Consider the following 22,227-nt stretch of genomic DNA (forward strand, 5'->3'; position numbering starts at 1 on the left):
ACTCTACTGTGAAAACTGACCTTTTATTCCTACCCTTTATTTCCTATCTTTTAACCAGTTACTGATCCATGAGAGGACCTTCCTTCTTATACCATGACTGCCTACGTTTCTTAATAGCCTTTGGTGAGGGACCTTGTGAAAGGCTTTCTGAAAGTCCAAGTACATTATATCGACTGGATCACCCTTGTCCACATATTTGTTGACACACTCAAAGAATTATAATAGATTGATCAGACATGATTTCCCTTTACAAAATCCATGTTGACTCTTCCCCAACATATTGTGTTCATCTATGTGTCTGGTCAATCTGTTCTTTACTGCAGTTTCAACCAAATTGCCTGGTACTGAAGTTAGGCTCACTGGCCTTTAATAGCCAGGATCGCCTCTGGGGCCTTTTTTAAAAAATGGCATTACATTAACCATGCCATTAACGTTATCTGTACAGAGGCTGATTTATGGAATAGGATATATAACACAGTTAATAGTTCTGCAATTTCATATTTGCTTTCCTTTAGAACTCTTGAGTGAATCTTGGCACTGGTGTGACTAGTGCTAGAACACTGTGTCAGATTTTGGTGCCACAATTCAAAAAGGATGTTGATAAATTGAAGAAGGTTCAGGGAAGACCCACGAGAATGATTAGAGGATTAGAAAACATGCCTTACAGAGATAGATTCAAAGAGCTCAATCTATTTATCTTAACAAAGAGAAGCTTAAGGATTGACTTAATTACAGTCTCTAAAGTAGCTACATGGGGAACAAATATTTAATAATGGGCTCTGCAATCTAGCAGAGAAAGGTATAACACTATTCAATGGCTCGAAGCTGAAGATAGAAAAATTCAGACTGAAAATAAGGTGTATATTTTTAAGAGTGAAAATAATTAACTATTGGAACAATTTACCAAGGGTCGTGGTGGATTCTCCATCACTGACAGTTTTAAAATCAAGATTGGATGTTTTTAAAAGATCTGCTCTAGATATTATTTTAATGAAGTTCTATGCCTGTGTTATACAAGAGGTCATACTAGATAATCACAATGTTCCTTTCTGGCCTTGGAATGTATGACTCTGTGAATAGTTTTCAGATTTGTAGCCGTGTTAGTGTAAGCAGAGTCAGGATAAGCTCTACCTTGACATCTGGTGGTGAACTGTGGCAAGTGTGGAAAAGAAATTCAAGGGATGATCTTGTTTGCATAGGCACACCCACCCTGCCTAGCATGAGCACAGGGCAGCCCAAAAAGGTCACTTTGGCTGCTGTGTGATCCCCAGTTTCTCTGTTATTTGGGCAGGAGGAATAAAGTGTTGTTACCCTGATTATGTGAATCAAGGACAATGAAACTGTTTTATGACAGAGGGTCTCACCATCACCTAAGTAGTATTTGCTATACAAGGGACATGGGTTCCAAAACCCAGTGAATTGAGAAAGGTTGGGGATAGGTATGTATATCTGATGGTATGGGCCCCCCCTTGAGAGCCTAGAACACCAATTGTACTAGTTCCTCTCTCCGCTGTTGAATATCAGAGCTAATTTTGCTTCCATTAGGAGTCTAGCTAAAGATTACTGAGCTGAATTCACTTTGGGCCAATGGTGCACCAGCACTGGGGCTCCCCTACTACTAAGAGTTGAAATCGCTAAAATTGCTGAGTTGAGATCACTGAGTGTTGTGTTAACTAAGCAGCCGGCAGAGTGGAGCAGTTTGCGGAACAGTGAGCTGAGCAGTTTGCGGGGGCAGCTGGAGCGGTTCATGGGACGGCTGGAGGAGTGGAGTGGAGCGGCTGGCAGAGCCGAGCAGTTTGTGGGACGATTGGAGGAGCAGAGCGCGCAGCACGGCTGGTAGAGCGGAGCCATTCGTGGTGAAGGCTGCAGCAGAACTCCATGGAGAGGCGGGGCAGTCGGCCTCAGACCACGTAAGGTGCCCCTTAACACCCTGTGTGCCCCCCCCCCATTTCCACCGAGGCTGGGGGGGGGGGTAAAACTCTGCAGATAAACTTTTGAACTCTGGGGTGGCACTGACCAGGGATAGAGACTTTTGGGTTGTTGGACTTTGGGGTGATTGGACTTAAGATCCCGAGGGGAAAAGGACACTGCCAAACTTACTTGGAGGTGGGGCTTTTGCTCATGGTTTGTGTTATGAATCCTGTTTGTGGTGTTTCCCCAACATAATGCCACATTGTTTCCCTCCTTTATTAAAAGGCTTTTGCTACACTCAGACTCCGTGCTTGCGAGAGGGGAAGTATTGCCTCCTAGAGGCGCCCGGGGGGGTGGTATGAAATTATCCCAGGTCACTGGATGGGGGCTCAAGACGGTTTTGCATTGTGTTATTGAAAAGGAACCGCTAGACACTGAATCCGGCACTTGTTGCTGCCAACTAAGACCGGCAGAAGAGTTACATTAGTCTGTATCAGCAAAAAAAAAAAAAAAAAAAAAAAGAGCAGTACTTGTGGCTCCTTAGAGAGTAGAGGCATTAGGGGACAAGAGCTGAGAAAGCATTGTTCTAAGTCAGCCATAAAAATGTTGGCATACTGTGGTGCCATGCGGGTACATTTTTATGGCTGACTTAGAACAGCGTTTCCTCAGCTCTCGTCCCCTAACGCCTCTACCCTACTTGCACTACATTGATGACATCTTCATCATCTGGACCCATGGAAAAGAAGCCCTTGAGGAATTCCACCATGATTTCAACAATTTCCATCCCACCATCAACCTCAGCCTGGACCAGTCCACACAAGAGATCCACTTCCTGGACACTACAGTGCTAATAAGCGATGGTCACATAAACACCACCCTGTCCGGAAACCTACTGACCGCTATACTTACCTACATGCCTCCAGCTTTCATCCAGACCACATCACAGAATCCATTGTCTACAGCAGGGGTAGGCAACCTTTCAGAAGTGGTGTGCCAAGTTCACTGTAATTTAAGGTTTCACGTGCCGGTAATACATTTTAATGTTTTTAGAAGGTTTCTCTCTACAATTCTATATTATATACATAAACTATTGTTGTATTTAAAATAAATAAGGTTTTTAAAATATTTAAGAAGCTTCATTTCAAATACAATTAAAATGCAGATCTTATCAGTTTAGTGTGATTCTTGCCCTCGCTTTTCCTTGCTGAGTTTTCCAATGTGGGCTACAGCAGGGGGTGACTGAAGAGCGCTGGGTCGAGGCCAGGAGCAGAGCCCTGGGGCTGGCTGCCGGTACCCCAGACTGGCAGTGGGCTGAGCGGGGCCGGCGGCTGGAACCCCAGACCAGCAGCGGGATGAGCCGCTCAGCCCACCACCAGCTCCGCTCAGTCCGCTGCTGGTCTGGGGTTCAAGCAGGGGTGAAAGTAACCTAAATTTCTTACAGGTACTGTCATATTGCAACCACCCTTGGGGGGAGGAGCTCAGGGGCTGGGGATGTGTGGGTGTGGGGGGGAGCACTCAGGGCAGGCGGTTGAGGTGCGGGGGGCTTAGGGCAGGGGGTGGCGATGTGGATGATGCAGGAGTCAGGGCTGGGAGCATGGGGGGTTCAGGAGTCTGGGTTGGGTGGCATGAGGGGCTCAGGGCAGGGGGTTGGGGTGTGTGTGTAGGGGAGAAGTCCTGGGGGGGCGGGGGCTTGGGACTGGCCTGGGACAGTCACGTTTGCAGCCGGGTTACCTGGATGGTGGATGGGTCCCTGCCCCACGTTATTCCTGTTCCTGCCAAGGGAGCTGTGGGCCAGTTGTGTGGGGTCACTGCATGTGCAGGCAAATGGGGGGTGGTGGCAGAAGACCCCCTGGCCTGCCACTCCCTTCCCCTTCCCCCCAGGAGCCGCAGCTGTGCACGCTGCAGGGATGGCATATGCCTGTAATGCCCTGGTATCCAGCCACAGTAGCGACAGAGGGACAGCAGGACAGGCTGGGACGCGGACATCTCCACTGCGCCTCCTGCCGGCCCCTTTCACTTGCCTGACTGCCTGCTGCTTAGTCCAGTGCACAGGGTCACCAGTGCCAGCCTGCAGGAGAGTTCCGGCACCCAGCAAGACCCCAGCTGGGAGAGCACCACGCGCTGTGCCTCCAGCCGCAGCGGAGCGCCCCAGCATCAGCCGGCTCCGAGTGTGCACACTCCGCCTTACTTTCACTTCTAGGTTCCGGCTGCCGGCCCCTGGCCAGCCGGGGTCCCGGTTGCCAGGACGCCGGCTGGCCAGGGGCCGGCAGCCAGAACCCCAGAGCAGCGGCGGGCTGAGCAGGGCTGGCGGCCGGGACTCCAGAGCAGCAGGGGGCTGAGTGGCTCAGCCCACGGCCGGTCTGGAGTTCCATCCACCAGCTCCTGCCGGCCGGGGTTCCAGCCGCTGGCCCCGCTCAGCCCGCTGCCAGCCCGGGGTTCCGTCCATCCAGGCCAGCAGCGGGCTGAGCGGGACCGGTGGCCGGGACTTCGGCCTGCCATTAAAAATCGGCACACGTGCCACCTTTGGCACACGTGCCATAGGTTGCTGACCCCTGGTCTACAGCCAAGCTCTAAGATACAACCGCATTTGCTCCAATCCCTCTGACAGAGACAAACACCTACAAGATCTCTATCAAGCGTTCTTAAAACTACAATACTGTAGTGGGGTGGTCACCCGCTCCTGGCCTGAAAGGGGTTAAAAGCTAGCCCTGGGGGAAGGCTAGGGCTGGGAGACTTAGGCTGAGCTGATTGGGGGAAGTGGCTGCAGCTGGGGCCATGCCCCAAACAGGCCCAGCTGGCCCCTATAGGAGGCAGTGAGCCAAAAGCCCAGTCAGTCTCTCTCTGCTTGTAGAGAGAGAAGGGCCTGGCTGCTAGGGAGCTGAGAAGGGTAGTGGTAGTGGAAGTGGAGCAGGGCTGGGCTGGGGGAAGGCTAGAGGAGATGGGGAGCTCCAGCCTGGAAACTCCCCAGGCTGTAGGCCTAGCTGAGGGCTTAAGACCAGTACCTGGGCTGCAGAGGGGCAGCCCAGCTATAGAGAGAGGCAGCAGGTCCAACCCAACCTTGCCTGTGATGAGTGGCGTATACTGCAGTCTGCCCCAGGGAGTGGGACTAGATGGTGACTGGCAGTAGGCTTAGACTGAGGCGAGGTGGGGTTAGTGGGTGGGGGTTCCCCTGGGTGGGGACACCCAGAACCTGAGAGTGTGGGGGTACTGCCAGTGGGGCAGCAACCCAGAGAAAGGAGCACCGGGGTCCTGGGAGGGACACGGGGGCCAGCGGTAAGGTGGATCACCAGCCTGCAGGGGGCGCTCCAGGATGCTGGAAGAGCTAATTCCCATGGAAGACCAGCAGGAGGCGCCACAGGGGTGAGTCCCGGATAGCTACAAATACCCACCTGCTGAAGTGAAGAAACAGATTGACAGAGCCAGAAGAATACCCAGAAGTCACCTACTCCAGGACAGGCCCAACAAATAAAGTAACAGAATGTCACTAGCCGTCACCTTCAGCCCCCAACTAAAACCTCTCCAGCGCATCATCAAGGATCTACAACCTATTCTGAAGGACGATCTGTCACTCTCACAGCTCTTGGGAGACAGGCCAGTCCTCGCTTAGAGATAGACCCCCACCCTGAAGCAAATACTCACCAGCAACCACACACCACAAACACTAACCCAGGAACCTATCCTTGCAACAAAGCCCGTTGCCAACTCTGCCCACATATCTATTCAGGGGACACCATCATAGGACCTAATCACATCAGCCTCACTATCAGAGGCTCGTTCACCTGCACATCTCCCAATGTGATATATGCCATCATGTGCCAGCAATGCCCCTCTGCCATGCACATTGGCCAAAACGGACAGTCTCTACGCAAAAGAATAAAGACACAAATCAGACGTCAAGAATTATAACATTCAAAAACCAGTCGGAACACATTTCAATCTCCCTGGCCACTTGATTACAGACCTAAAATTGCAATTCTCCAACAAAAAAACTTCAAAAAACAAACTCCAACGAGAAACTGCAGAATTGGAATTAATTTGCAAACTGGACACCATTAAATTAGGTTTGAATAAAGCCTGGGAGTGGATGGGTCATTACACTAAGTAAAAACTATTTCCCCATGCTAATTTTCCCCCTACTGTTACTCACACCTTCTTGTCAACTGTTTGGAATGGGCCATCCTGATTATCACTACAAAAGCTTTTTTTCTCCTGCTGATAATAGCTCACCTTAATTGATTAGTCTCATTAGAGTTGGTATGGCAACACCCATTTTTTTATGTTCTCTGTGTATATATATCTTCCTACTGTATTTTCCACTGCATGCATCCGATGAAGTGGGTTTTAGCCCACGAAAGCTTATGCCCAAATACATTTGTTAGTCTCTAAGGTGCCACAAGTACTCCTCATTTTTTTTCTGTGAATAGTGAGGCACAAAGACATGAAATGATGTGCCTATAGTTAGACAACATCTTGACATGGGAGAGCTAGGGCTGGCCAGAAAATGAGAATCCCAAACATTTGATTCTGTTGTGATGTGCAATGAAAATGAGACCTTTTGTTTTTTTCACAAAACAAAAAAAGAGAGAGAACCATTGACCCACTTGCTGCATAACAGGCAATCACCTGATGGCTGTGGCACTCGCCTGGGATGTGGGCAGTTTGGATATGTCTACACGGCAATAAAAAACCTGCAGCTGCCAGCCCCAGCCATTCCGTGGGGCTTTTATCGCTGTGAAAACATAGCCTTTGTGTTCCTGATCTGCCTGATTGAGAGGAGAGACATGAAGCTGGTTCTCCCACATCCTAGGTAAGAGCTTTAACCACTGGGCAATTCTGGGGTGGATTGCTCTCTTATTCTGAGCAGAAATTCCACCCTGGACCTGAGAAACCTTCCCAATGAAAGTTGCATTGAAACTGATACACGTTGGCAAAACGCTTTGGTTTTCACAATTTGCATTTTCTGACCAAAAAACATTTCACTGACAAATTCCTGACCAGCTCTAACTGGAGCTAAATTCTTCCTTCCACTGGACCATGCAGTGGATTAAAAATGAAGGACCAGGTTTTTAAAGGTATAAGGTGACAAATGGGATTTTCAAAAGCATATAGGTGCCTAACATCCAATGATTTCCGTAGGTTTTAGGTACCACAATCCCACTAGGTGCCTAAATACTTTTTAAAATCTGGCCCTAAGTGTCTGCGAGAGACTAAAGGCCAGAATCTGACCTCACTGACACCAGCCCAATCCCACTGAACTCCCTGAGCTTGTTCCTGATTTACACCCATTCTACAAACTGGGGAATGGAGAGACATGGAAGTTAAGTCACTTGCCCAAAGTCACAGAGCAAGACACTGGCAGTGCAGAAACTGGGACCAAGCTCTCCATTCAGATCCCACCTTTCCCATTATGTAAAAAAGATACAAATTATTGAAATGAGTTTGCCCCGGGTACAATGAAATTAGTTATACCAGGCTGATTTAATTCACAGTAAAATGTGACATTTTTATTCACATTTATATGGTTAAATTCAACCCCTTAAAAACCCCAGGGATTTAATGACAGCAGTCAACTTACTGTGCTGAGAAGTGTGGCTTTCACCCAGCTGATGTTGTGTTTGCTTTCCAACTTCAGAATACTGCTGGTCGCAAAAGGAATGATCATTGAAGCTTCTGTCTAATCTCTCTATCTGCCTACAACTAATGCCCCAATCACTGTAGTATCTGGATGACAAATGCACAGCTATTGAAGAGCCCTTTCATTGTTCTCACTGAGACTGAATATCGATAAACTCAGACCTCTTGCTCGCTGCCTATGAGCTGTGTGTCTGACTCTGGGTGTCTCTGGCAGCAAAGGGTTGGTGATGTGGGCCGAAGATTTATCCATGTCTGTTCTCTAAGGATGGTTGGTGAGTCACTCCTTGGAGCCCTGTTCAGGCTCAGAAGCGGAGGCTCAAAGGCAAAAGTTAACTTCTCTGGGAGTTTCTGCTGTTTCATGAAATGCAAGTGAGACCAAAGACTGAGAGGCAGGGGGACTTCATGAGCTGAGCTCAGGGCTGGGAGCCAGGATCGCCACAGGCAGAGGATCTGTGTGTTTCCTCGACACTGAAAGTGTCTCTATGTCTACTACATTGTGCTGTGTCTGTGTGTTCATTGTGAGTCCAATAATCTGTCAGTTCCTGGCTTCCCTGGTCATCATCATGCTGATGTGAGATGCTTAGTTCTGTGCTTCTGTCCCAGGCCTCACCCCTGCTGCTAGTGTGGAGATGCTTGGGGAGCCATGAAGCAGCCTGTTATTAAAGCAGGATCAAAATCGTCAGCACTTCCCACCCTGCTCAGCTCTGTTTAACTTGTGCTGAACCGTGCAACAGTCTGCGCCTATCCTCTACAGGGTAGAGCCCTCTCTGAACCAAAGTCACCTGCCTGGCCCAGATCAGGGGGTGAGGTTAGCCTTGAATACATGTAATTGCCAAACTCAGTTTAGTGACTTGCAGGTTTGCATGGCAGGGGGCCAATGAGAACAGAGTCCGATCCTGGGATCCTTACCAAGTGGTTGAAACTTTATTAAAATCTTTAGGCTTGGGATTTTCAAAGCTGCCTAGGAGAGTTCAGCACCCAAGTCCTATTGATTGTAATAGGAACTGAGCATTCAAATCCCTGCAGCAGTTTTGAAGTTCTCGCCAAAATGACGGCTCTTGGTCTAAAGCATCCCAGTGTTCTCCTCAGGGTAGAGTTTAAGGCTCTGGTTCTGAATAAAGCTGTCCAAAATTTTGCAGACAAAATTTCCCTTTTCCAAAAAATGCATGTTAAGATTGTTAAAAAACGTTGCTAATTTGTGTCAAATTAGCTGAATTGTTTTAGCTGGAATAAATGACATTTTCTAAACAAAACATTTTGATTTGTTTATTTGAAATGACTTTTGGTTTTGAATTTTGCTTAGATTTTATTTTCTTTGTTAAATTGCATTTTGGGTGAAGCAAAACCTGTTTGTACCTAAGACTTTTTTTTTTTAAATTAAATAAGAACTGATACATTTCTTATTTGCATTGCTGTAGGTATGACATATAAAGCCGACATGGCCTGATCCTAGCCCACCTGAGGGACTGCCTCTGTCCCTGTGCCTTACTGACACACAGCTGTGGTCAGCCTGGGATCCCGATCTGCATCCGCCTCTTTATAAAGGAAAAGGGTGTCAAACGCAGGTATAACCACACAGCTCCTTCTCCTCACTCACATCAATTAGATGTATTATTTAGAGTTGGAGAGAAGATCCTTCCCTTCTCAGAAACTATCTCCACCCTCTCCTGAGTATCCTTATTTGATGGCCACCATCTTGGTTGACATACCAAGGACTGAAACAGGAAACCTCCAGATGTAAACACATGAGCTGCTCTAGCTTAAGCTAAAGGGACAATGCCCTTTAGTACTCCCTGTACCAGGTTCATATCCTCCACGGATGGAGCACAGAGGGGGATGCTCTACACACACTGGCAAGTGGGTTTCATTTGCAATGAAGGTTTTGTCTGTCTCTGGCTCCTTTCAGTCATTGCAGTGGTGGGAACTGTGGAGCAACAGAATTGTCAATGGGGAAGAGCTTAGAAATTGGCCTTCTCTTGCATGGGGACAGGTTATGGACCTAGAACCCAGGACTCCATTATCCCTCTCTTGAACTGTGAGGAAGATGGGACTTTGATCCACGATTGAATCTTGACCCCAACATCCCAGTTTGTGCCCCACTCCTATGAGCCCCATGATGTACACCCACAAGGGGCCCAGGTCAATAGCCTCATTGTATCAGGCCCTGCTGGCTGCTTTGTTCTATTCTGTGGTTCCACAATTATTGAGGACCAAGGACATAAATGGTTCCCTGGGGTAAATGGTAGGGTGGGGCGGAGTGTGAAAGGGAGTGTGTGGTGTGTAGGTATTTTGGAGTGCTGAGAGCGTGTCAGCATGCTGTCTTGTAAATTCAGACAGCAGCAGCCTCCCCTCACCCCCACCTCTCTCTCTCTCACACAGTCACAGCAAGCAGCATTTCACAGTCATGGTTGCTTTGTCCCGGAGCAGATAAGCAGCCGGCTGTCAGAAACAGAGCTTTGAAACGGGATATCCTCATTCCTGCAGCCGATAACAAAACAATGAGAAGAGTGGCCACTTGACTTCAGGGGATTATGGGATGTTTCTGGGGGCCAATCACAGTGCAGTAATGCAACACCTCGTTCACACCTCGTTTCAGCCGGGGTGCAGCAAGTTTTATGCTTCTCGTGGAGATGGGTTACCAGGAGCGTTCCAGCTGCAGAGTCAGGACGCTCAGCGTGCCTTGCCAGTGTGGACACATCGGGAGTTAGAGCGCCCGGGGTTGCTTTAATGCGCTGTAACTTGCAGGCTACAGACAGTCACAAAACCAGTCATTGCAGGGCATTACAGATGAATGGGTCCAAGTAGCCAAACAACGGGGCACTCAAGCTGGGGGGCATACATGGCCTGGCCAAATGCGCTGGCCAACTGGGAAAAAGTAGACTGAGACAGAAGGAAGATTTCACAGCTGTGTCCTATCTGAGAGACACCATGAGCAATGTGGTAATTGGGAACAGACATGCAGGGAGGGTGGGAGCATTCAAAACCCCCATTTTTCCCTGGGAGAGGAAAACAGAGTCATGGAGAGAAACTGAGACCAGGCTGGGTCCCAGGAGCTTCCTGGCTTTCTGAGAGCATGTGAATTGGGTGGGGTCACTTCTTCTCTTGTAACACAAGAGGGAAACCCATCTGTCAGGGGGACTACTCACCACTGGGAGTCTCTTTGTGGCTATGTCTGGGATTAGCTCCACTCAGGTCTGACACCCCCCTTGTGACGGTTGCTCACATCGTGTCCTCCCTCACTCTGCAGGACTCTCTCTCTGTGACTCAGCCCTCTGGCCAGGGCACTGCACAGTCCTTCTCTTCCAGGGTATCAATGTCCCAGTGGATCAATTGTCCCCATTCCGCTCCAGACAGTCTTCTGCTCCAAGGCCAGGTCCTGTGCCACTTTCCCAGCAGTTGGTTGGGGAACTCGGGCCTGCCCACTACTCTGGGTTCCAGCCCAGGGACCCTATGGCCTGCAACTATAGTCTGCTTGCTCCCACACCCAGCAGATATTTCCTTCCTACTCTCCTTCCACATCTGGTTCCCAGAAGGAAGCATTTCCATCAGTAAGTTTTCTGAGGAAAGCTGTCCCACACTGACCTGAATTATATGGTGTTTTGAGGGAAGAATAAGTCTATCCACATCTTTTTTATTGTGGGAGATTGTTATTACCTGTCCAGTTCATAAGTACAAATGGGTCCCAATCTTTTAAACTCAACCCATCACCGTTATGGACAATTTTGTGTCTCCAAAGCTCTGCTCTTAGCAATGCCCGGTGTGACTTGAGTTGTTTTTTCCCAAATGTAATTGCATTTAGTGAAACAGCCTCATGAGTCTCTGGGGGGAAATGATTCACATCGTGATGAAGCATAGTTTACCTTTCTGAGGGATAATGGTCTGTTATAATACACAGCCCTTTGCCAATAGTCATCCTTCATTGCAAGAACTAGCTGTCCATGACTCGTTCTTGACACAATGCTGCCATCTAATGGTTGCCTCAAATCTCTCTTTTACATTAGGTATCATCTGTCGATATCTAGTGGCCAATATGCTCCACCTGGGTGGTCACTTTGCAGTATCACAGCCCATTTATCAACCTTTCTTTTTGCTCCCCACTCAAACATTATGGGCTACGTTCTCCATTGGTGCAAAATAAGGTTGCTCCACTGAAGATAACGGACCGGATTTCCATCTAGTTTAAATTGACGTAGCTCCAGTGGAGTCAGTGGGCCACATTCTCCTCTGGTGTAAATTGATGTAGCTCTATTGGATCAGTGGGGCAGACCCAGCTGCTGGGAATCAACCATAGCTCCACTGGAGTCAATGGCCCAGATCCCCAGCTGCTGGAAATTGGTGTAGCCCCATTGAAATTAACAGAGCTACATCAGCTTACTAGAACTGAGAATCTAGCCCTGTAGTTGCTCCTTTTGTATCCCTTGTTTTCTGCAGCAACCTAGAGGTCTTTATATAGTATGGCTTCTCCTTTGCAGCCCCAGAAGTTCTGCTGACTTCTTTCCCCCTTTATTCAATGTAGCTGCTTCTTTCTCACTGCATATTAATCATCCAGTACATTATACGTGCTAAATTCTCATCAGTGACCCAATTCAGCCATGCAGCTGCATTTAGATAGTATAGCAGCTCTGTTCTCCTTTCTTCCCAGCCTGAGGCAGCAAGGTTTGGTGGACTGGGCACTGGAGATATGGATTTGTGACCTCACTCTGCCATGTATCTACTGTGTGGCCTGGGGAAATTACCTCACTTCTCTGTGCCTCGGTTTCTCTTCCCACTTTTTGTTTCCTTTATATCTTTAGACTGTAATGCCATTGAGTCAGGATCATCTCATCCTGTGTGCCCAAGCCCCAGTGAGCACAATAAGGCTGTGATCTTGGATAGGGCATGAAATTACAGCCATGATTTACATAAATACTACTACTAATTGTCCCTTCAGGCCCTCCGGAACTTTTCATTGGGCCCCTCTCCCGGGGACCCACCGGGCCATCCCACTCCTTCACCGTGAGCTGGCTGCGCAAATTGCAGCCGGCTCGTTTCCGGACTGCACCAAGGAAACATCTGTACACGCTCGTGCTCCACACCCTTCATGTCCTCACCCTCACATCCCGCCCTTTCAGGAAGTGGCGGGACTTCCTACCACCTCTGGAGGGTGAAGAACCCTGGTGGGCCAGCCTATACTCCGCCCTGGTCCCAAAGCCCGCTGGGGATATCAGTTGGTGGCTCCTTCACGGAGCCCTCAGCACAGGCGTGTTCTTGGCACAGTTCACCCCCATGACAGACACCTGCCCCTTTTGCAGAGTGAAGGAGACCCTGGCACACATGTATCTGGAGTGCGCCAGGTTGCAGCCCCTATTCTGGCATTTCTCCCCACACTTGTTTATATTTGCACACCCAATCCGTGGCCCCACTAAGTCATGAGACCTCCTAGTCAACCTCCTCCTGGCCCTAGCCAAAGTAGCCATCGAGAACAGCAGGAGGAAGATGCTGGACGAGGGGGTGCTCTGTGACTGTGGGGCCTATTTCCGCTCCTCCCTGGTCTCACGCATCCGGGCAGAGTTCCTCTGGGCAGCATCCGCTGGCTCCCCTGATGCCTTTGAGGAGCAGTGGGCGCTGTCTGGGGTTCTCTGCTCAGTGTCCCAGTCAGGTTACCTTCATTTAGCCCTGTGACCTCACTCCTGTCCAGGGCCGGCTCCAGGCACCAGGCAACCAAGCTGGTGCTTGGGGCGGCACCTGGAGGGGGGCGGCGCGGCGCTCGGGCCGCCGGGGAGAGCGGGGCCACAGCCGGGCTTGCCGCCCTCCCCCCGGCGCTCTGGCCGCCCCCGCGCCCTCCCCCCGGCTGCCGGGGGGAGAGTGGCGAGCCCCCGCCGGGGCTCGCCGCCCTCTCGCCGCTCTGCCCCCGGCGCTCTGGCCGCCGGGGGGAGAGCCGAGTCCCCGCCGGGGCTCGCCGCCCTGCCCCCGGCGCTCTGGCCGCCGGGGGGGAGAGCCGAGCCCCCGTCGGGGCTCGCCGCCCTCCTCCCAGGGCTCCGGCCGCCCCCGCGCCTTGCCCCCGGCCGCCGGGGGGAGAGCGGAGCCCCCGCCAGGGCTCGCCACCCTCGCCCCGGGGCTCCGGCCGCCCTCCCCCCGGCGGGAGAGCGGAGCCCCCGCCGGGGCTCGCTGCCCCCCCCGGCTCCGCCCCCCCCGTCCGGAGGCTTTTTTGCCGCCCCCCCAGGCTCCGCCCCCCCCCCCCCCCCCCGCGGGGGGGGGGGCGGCCGGAGGCTTTTTTGCCTGGGGCGGCAAAAAAGCCAGAGCCGGCCCTGCTCCTGTCCCTGCTATATCTTTAGTTGTTCCCCGTAAATAATTGAGATCCCGGACCTTGTGGATCCTCCCCTTAGGCTGGGGAAGATCCTTTAGAGCCCGCCCACTTCCAGGATCCCAACAGGTTGAGGCTAATATACCTTCCTTCCTCCCTTCTCCTGTTGCCGTCTGGTCTGACCCTGTCACAATATTAAAATGCAAAAAAAGGTCTGTAAAACCCTTAGAGATGTTTTAGAACTCCCCAAAATCACAAGGGCTACCAGCTCTCATTTTTCATATCATCGTGTCTGATCTTGCTATACTTGCTATAATGAACGCCGTGCATGATTAAAGGCTACTTGCATGAGTAACAGGTTGAATGCTAAACATCAACTGAAGTAACAAATAGATCTGGTTGAATAATGGATTTTTCAGTTCATTGGCAATTTTGAAAAATAATATAAAAAAATCATTTCAGGTGAAATGAGAAATTACATTTTAAAAAAATTGGTGAATAGGAAAAAAAAAGAATCAAAACAAAATAAAACATTTTGTGTCATTTTCACCCTCCCCTCCCACCCCCTAAATGTTTTGAATTTCAGGAATTTTGACAAAAGCAAGGAGAAGGAGGACTAAATTCACAAAATGGCTAAAGAAGGCAACACGTCCCTTGAAAGTTTAGCTCAGTGGTTAGGACACTCACCTGGGCTGTGGGAGACACAAGTAAAATTCCCCCCTCTGCCTGATGAGGAAACAACGTTTGTACTGTGGTCTCCCACGTTGTAGAAGAATTCCCTAACAACTGGGCTAAAGCTTATAAGGGAGGCAACTCCACTATGACCACCTGCTCCTCCTCCACCTTTATATGAATCCTTTGGCATTTGTCAAAATGCCTGAAAGTTGAAACAATTTTTTTTGGGAGGAAACAAAATGCTTCATTTTGACCATTTGATTAAGATGTTTTTCAAAATCCCACGAGGTGCCTAAATATCTTTAAAATTTTGGCCCTGGGCACCTAAATAGATTTAAAAAACTGGCCCTAAATGATTTAAGAGCCCCACCAACTTTCAATCAGACCTAGGCTCCTACGTCACTTACACACTTTTGAAACTTTTCACCCTAAATCCCACAGAATTCACTTAGGCCCTTACTCTAGTGACCTCCTTCGATGATTGGAAGATAACTGTAAAAAGCAAATGCAGCCCTAAGGTGCAAAATTCTAAATGAAAGCGTCATAGATTTTACATACATACACACATAGATCTGAAAGCACTTTTCAAAGCAGGTTAATATTACAGCTTTTTGAAAACTTTTCAGTGGAACTGTGTTCAGTTGGAAACTGCAAGTTCAATTAAATAAACACTTTTCTTGGGAACATATTGATTTTTTTAAGGGAAATTAGCAAAACAATTTGTTTCAATTTGGTCAAAATGGTTAATTTAAATTTATCATTTGAATTTTATGTTATATTATAATTTATGTATGTTGCATATATTATACTATAATGTATAATGTAATGTAATATAATGATAAAGGCAACAAGAGACATTTGAATCTTATAAAAACATTTTGTTTCAATAAGGTAATTCTGATGATTCTGAAATGAAATATTTTATAAAAAAATCAGTAAATGTTAATGTTTGGTTCTTACTAGGGATGAAAGGACATTTCTGGAGTTTGCATGGAATGGAAATTCCATTTCCCAACAAATTTCAGCTGGTGTCATTGTCTCCATTTCAAGATGGGGAAACTGCGGCACGGGAAGGGGATGTGGCTTGTTCAAGGTCCCACAATTAACAAATGTATTGCTGGCACTAGAACCCAGTCAAAATGTCACTTTAAACTGAACAGTTTTCATTTTGAATTGACATTTTGAAATGAAATATTTCATTTTGAAACATTGGAACTAGAACTGATTGAAAATTTTCTAACAGAACAGTTCCATAGGAACGAGTTGATTCCATTAAAACTATTACAGGAACCAAGGCAGGGTGGCTGGCTGTCTTTTCTATTTTTTCTCTATGAAATTTCAGAATTTTGTTCTGGAAGATGTTCTGAAATGTTTATTTATTTTTTGTTCTGATTCAGAGTAATAATAATAATAATGAGGAAACTTTGGAAATTACCATGGAAGAGGAATTCTGGGTTCTGACTAGCATTAGTTTTGATCAGAATGAAATGTTTTGCCATTTCTGAGTTCTCCAACAGCCCAACTGGAAGGCTCTTGGTAATTTCACTTTCTGGCTACAGGGTAAACGTGAACAGGCAGGCTGGCAGGGAGCCGTAATTGCAATTTTCCTGATGGAAATTTCAATTGTATTTTCCAATGTTGAAATTTTTGAGGGTATTGGGGACTGTGCCTTTAAGGGCTGAGCTTCCCAGATGGAGAATCTGGGGAGAAGGGGCAGATTGAGAAGCTCTTGTTGTTATGCTCAGACAGCTGGAACTGGACACAGAATGAAGCAGAGTTCTTGCAGGATCCTTCAGCACAGAGGGATCAGTGAACACCTCAATATTCTCATGGAAAATTTTGATTTTGTGAAGGCAATTTTACATTAGAAAATGTTCCAGTGGAGAATTCCCAACCAGCTGTACCCAGAACTCATGGAGAGCCTATGGACACCAGTGGGAAGAAGATTGGGGTATAGCTGTGGTATAGCATGTAGGCTTACTCGGGCTGAGAGACAAAACTTTCCCCTGAGCAGGAATGCATCCACGTGACAGAAAAGCAGAGATGGGCCCAAACCAAGACTCTAATCCACGCTGGAATCCCAAATTCCTCAACATTCAAGAGAAGAGCTTTTGGATCTGAGGTCATGGATCTGCCCTGTCACTACAAAACCCACCACTAGCTGGATGGGCAGACAAGGTCCCCATTGCTGGTTGGCACAATCTCTGTGGAGATGCAGGTCATGAATGTGTTCTGGAGACTGAACTCGCCTTTGCACTGTCCAGATGGGCTTCACAGGTCCGACCTGTCTGACTGTTCCTTCAAAAGACTGCCCAGTTGGAGATAATTAGTGATAGCTCAGTTGAGTGGAAATCATGAAATCAATGGGAGTTAGGCACATCTGAGGACCCCAGTAGGAACCTAGCTGAATATTTAGGTGTCTAAATACCTAAAACTTTAGACACTTTTCCACATTTGACTCCTCATCTCCTCCATTACCCAGTGGAGGTTTATATCAGGATGTGTCATTGTTCCTCAGGACACTTTATCAGGCACAATCTCTTCCCATTCATGTCCCTGTGTTTTAATGCTGCAGAGTGTGTAAAGGCTGTAATGTCAGCCCAGGGATTCAGGTGTCAATAGGAAGTAGAGCACGCAGGTCATGTGGGGAATTCCCCGGGCACAGCGCCCACTGGGAGCACAGAGCTGTGATTATCCTCAGTCGGCATTGCAGAGGATTCAGTAGAAAAACACTTGAGATTGGGCCAAATTCACCTGGTGAGAGTCCATTGGATTCCAGGGAGTTACACCAGGAATGGATTTGGCTCTGTGGGCTTATGGAGGAAATTGTATGCAGCATGTTGTACACTCAGGGCTGAAACAAGACATTTTATTGGCTGCAGACTATACACCGATAACACTGAATGACCTGCTTTTGAGGACAAAGGGCTTTTTCCATGCCCCCTCCCCTGCCTGTTCTGTTTTCCTTCTTCGTCAAACAGCCAGATCAGCAGCCCAAGAGGCAGAGAGAGTTGTAATTTTCAAAGGAATCAGGAATGCACAACTCCCACTGAAACACTGTGGGAGTTGGGTGCCTAAATCCCTTAGGCTCCTTGAAAACCTTAAAACTATTTTTCAAAAGAACATGTAGAAGAAGAGATTGTGGCTAGATACACTTCCTCCACATCCTCCTGCTCCTTGCCAATGTGTGCCAGTCCTGCCTGCAGGAACCCCTTTTCTGGGTGACAGGAGAATCCATTCTCCAACATCCATGGCTCCTGTCTGATCATCAGCAAGAGAAGAAACTAGTGAGTTTTGTTTGCAAAATCCCCAATCTCCTCTGGCTGCATGGATGAGGGAGAAGACTAATGCCTTCCCATGGTTATTCTGGCTAAGGGCAGAAAATGGAGCACCAAACCTTCTGGTCTCTCTGTGCTGCTGTCACAAGTAAAACTGGTTGAAATTTTTTGTCAAATCTGTTTTTTGATGGAAAATTCAGTTTTTAACCACACGGATCTTTTTGTAAAATATGCCCACTATCTCCGGAAAACCAATACCCCAACCCGCAATATTTTTTGTCTGAAAATTTGAAACTTTCAGGTGAAAAGTGAATCTGTCTACTTGGAAATGCCACCTCAGTGTCTCATGGGAGATGTAGTTTGCTTGCCTTGTGGTCATATTCTCCTTTATGGGCTGGAATCTCTAGCCAGGCTACATCCCCCCATGATGCATTGCAGGTGTGGGACCACAATGACTTAGGAAGAAGGAATCCCTTGGTGCAGATGTTGTCCAACCAGGGAACCTGTCCCATAGAGAATGGGAGTTTGAGGCACACGAACTGCAACTCCCATGAGACACGGCAGTGGTATTTCCGAATAGAAATTTACATTTTCAGTTGAAAGTTGTGGGGAGGGGTTGTTTGTCATAAAGTCAAAATTTTCTAAAGAAAAAAACCACATTTTCTGCCCAGCCCTAGTCAAAAGGGACTCATTGCTCAATGGATAGACTGGGGAGATCTGTAGGCAAGCACCTACCTCCCCTGTGGGGGGTGAGGAGGAGCTGGAGATGGGGTGTAAATAAGGCAAGCTGCTGGCCTCAGCCAGGTTCTCCCCATGGGCCCCTTTTCCCTCCTCAGTCCTTTCTCCTGAGTTGTCGAGAGGTCAGCAGCCGGCTCCTTGTAATGTCATAGTGAAAATGTTGTTAGTGTAAAAGTCTGGGGTTTACAGCTCGTTTTAAAACAGAAACTTCTGTGAGAAATTCTGGTATTTTGATGTTTGTTTTCATCTTAGATGGGGTGAAAATAGAAACATCAAAAATTTTCACTGAATGAAAAGATCTTAAAAATTTGATTGGAAAATGTCAAAACCAAAAATACTAATTTGTTTTCTTTTTTTTACCAAAATAAAATGCGTTGACATGCCAATGAAAATTCTTTCATTTAGAAATGTCAGCTGAAAATGAAAAATATCATTATGAATTAGACCACCTTCTGTTGGTGGAAGGGACAAGCTTTCGAGCTACACAGTTCTTCTTCAGATAGCCTGGAAACTTGTCTCTTCCACCAATAGATGTTGATCCAATAAAAGATATTACCTCATCCACCTTGTCTCTTTCATATCCTGGGACCAACACGGCTATAAAACAACAATGAAAATAATCGTTACGAATTGTTGGTTTGTCTTAAAATAACATTAAAATTACATTTTAAGTCAAAATTCCCATTCAAAATATTTCAATTATTTAAAAATTTGGAATTAGCATTTTGAAATGGAAAAAAAAAAACTTTTTTTAAAAATTTGGAAATGATATTTTGATATAAAAAAGTTCATTTTAAGTGGATATTTCAAACTAGAGAATTGAAAAATTGCAATTAGCTCTTCCTGGGATTTTCAAAGGGGCCAAAATATAATTAGATTCCTACATTCTAATGGACACAAATCAGACATCATGAATGGCAATATACAAAAGCCAGTAGGAGAACACTTCAATCTTCCTGGACATTCTATAACAGATTTAAAAGTAGACATACTTGAACAAAAAAACTTCAGAAACAGACTTCAAAGAGAAACTGCAGAACTAAAATTCATTTGCAATTTTAACACCATTAATTTGGGCTTGAACAGGGACTGAGAGTGGCTGGCTCACTACAAAAGCATCTTTCCCTCTCCTGAAATTGACACCTCCTCATCAATTATTGGGAGTGGACCACATCCACCCTGATCGAATTGGCCCTGTCAACACCGGTTCTCTACTTGTGAGGTAACTCCCTTCTCTTCATGTGTCATGCCTGCATCTGTAATTTTCACTCCATGCATATGAAGAAGCAGGTTTTTTACCCACAAAAGCTTATACCCATATAAATCTGTCTTTAAGGTGCCACCGGACTCCTTCACATTCTATTGAAAACTCATCGGGATTTGAGCAACTAAGAGTAAAAATTTCAGATGTGCCTGAGTCTTGTTTGAAAATGGGACTTTGGCTCCTGAGGATGCTTTAGATGCTTTAATATTTTTTTCCATATTTCTTTCAGAAAATGCAAAATGTCAGGTTCTGATCCTAACATGAACATAGGCTGGTCCTCAAACAAAGTCAGCCTGAGCTATTATATAAGGTGCAACATGGGAATACTTTATTCCAGGTGGACACTAAGACTTCAGTGTGAGGAGTTCATTTCTCTTGAGAAAAAATATCCTGCCTATCATTTTCCATAGAGACCCTTTTATCTCTTTGTTTCTTAGACTGTAAATGATTGGATTCATTAGTGGTGGCACCACACAATAGAACACAGCAGCCATCAGGTCTAGAGATGTTGAAGACATCGACCTGGGCCTCATGTACGTAAATGATGCTGTACTGATAAATAAACAAAAAACAACCAGGTGTGGGATGCAGGTGGAGAAGGCTTTGTACCTGCCCTGCTCAGAGGGGATTCTCATCACCGTGGAGAAGATGTGAATGTAGGACACAATTATCAATACAAAGCAGACCACATCTAGAAGTGATCCAAGAGCAATCATGACTATTGCATTAGCATGTGTATCAGAGCAAGATATCTTTAGCAACTGTGGGATATCACAGAAAAACTGAGCGATAACATTGGACCCGCAGAAATGTAACCTAAAGGTATTAGCTGTTTGTAATACAGAGCAGATCATGCTGCTGATCCATGAACTCACTGCCAACTGGGCACATGCACCTCTGTTTATAGTCACCTTGTAATGCAGAGGGTGGCAGATTGCAATGTAGCGGTCATACGCCATCACCGTGAGAAAGGCCAGCTCTGCTGCTGCAAAAGTTATAACCAGAAAGACTTGGGTGACACATCCAGAGAAAGAGATGAGTCTGTTGTTGGTTAGGGAGTCAGCCATGGACTTGGGGACCGTGACTGAGATGTAACAGAGGTCTAGGAAGGATAAGTTGCCCAGGAAAAAGTACATGGGGGTGTGAAGGTGCTGGTCAAGGGCTATGACAGTGATGATGAGAAGATTCCCCACCAGGGCTCCCAGGTAAATCACTAGAAACACCAGAAAGTGTAAAATCTGCTGTTCCCGCACGTCAGAGAATCCCAGGAGAAGGAACTCAGTCACAATGGTTTGGTTGGACATTTCTTCTGTAGATGTACACTGCAGAGGGAAGACCAATGGGCAATGGTTATGGAAGGAGAAACAGAAGATAGATGGAGACTGATTTTATTTATTACTCTGCAGGACACATATGGCAGCTCAGGAAAATAACAAGATCCTTCCCTTTCTTTGCCATCACCATGTAATTACAATGTTTACAATGTTTACAATACAATGGGGCTCTACTTTATTGGCAGCTTCTTATTCAACAGACATACTGCTTGTGTTTATTTAAAGCCCTCTCTGGTTATATTACTGACTAAGAAGCTGGGAGTGGATTACAGGGGATGGATCATCTGATGATTGCCTGTTCTGTTCATTCCCTTTGAAGCACCTGGCATGGGCCAAAATCGGAAGACAGGAGACTGAGCTAGATGGACCATTGGTCTGACCCAGTATGGCCAGTCTTATGTTCTTAAGGCCTTGACTCACAAAGGGTCTTAAGCCCCTAAATGCTATTTTAGGCAGTTCAGTCCAGTATTTGGGCCCCACTGGAAATCACAAAACCCCCACTCATCTGCTGCCTTACTCCATAAATGGCTACAGTCCATCGAGGCCAGGGGCCAGATTGTTAAATGTATTTAAGCACTGGGTGGGATTTTCAAAAGTCTCTAGGTGTGTAAAATTCATTGATTTAAATGGGTGTTAGGCTACTATGTGCATCTGAAAATTCCACTAGGCACCTAAACACCTTTAAACATCTGGGCCTAGGTGCCTAACTTTCCACTGGTAAAGTCCTCTGGGCCTCTAAAAACCTGCTGGTGAGCAGGCCGAGGAGTTGCCTCAATCTAGGCATTCTGGTTTACCCCTCAGACCCAGTAGGACCTCAAACTAGGTGTTTCTCTGCCTATTTCACCTGAAGGCCAATTCAGTAGGTGCTCTCAGCACAAAGGTAGACAGGGTTCCCCACCTGGTGTTTAGCCCAGTGGTTAAAGTTCTCACTCAGAATCTAAAAAGCCTGGGTTCAATACTCCCTTCTTCAAACTATAGAAAAGGAAGTTGAGTCTCTGGTCTAGTGGGAGAGGGCCCTAGCCACTGGGCTATGAGGTATTCCAGGCAGGGTGTCTTCAATCTGTTCTGCTGAAGCTGTTCCATGGTGTATTAAAAGTGAATTGGGCCAGA

At 47.0% G+C, this 22,227-nt stretch overlaps 1 protein-coding gene and 1 pseudogene across 1 annotated transcript; one reads left to right on the forward strand and one right to left on the reverse strand.

Moving 5' to 3' along the window:
- The window catches only part of LOC135888202 (E3 ubiquitin-protein ligase TRIM39-like), a 178,338-nt pseudogene that overhangs the window by 103,175 nt on the left and 52,936 nt on the right, over positions 1 to 22,227 (forward strand).
- LOC135888086 (olfactory receptor 14A16-like) lies at positions 20,128 to 21,087 on the reverse strand. Its single transcript, XM_065415897.1, has one exon. It carries the CDS (start codon positions 21,085 to 21,087, stop codon positions 20,128 to 20,130), a length of 960 nt encoding a protein of 319 aa, XP_065271969.1.

Source organism: Emys orbicularis, chromosome 13, assembly GCF_028017835.1.
Source record: "Emys orbicularis isolate rEmyOrb1 chromosome 13, rEmyOrb1.hap1, whole genome shotgun sequence".
Taxonomy (NCBI): Eukaryota; Metazoa; Chordata; order Testudines; family Emydidae; genus Emys; species Emys orbicularis.

Excerpts from the sequence above, each read along its gene's own strand:
- LOC135888086 (XM_065415897.1), bottom strand. The coding sequence starts at position 21,087 with ATGTCCAACCAAACCATTGTGACTGAGTTCCTTCTCCTGGGATTCTCT.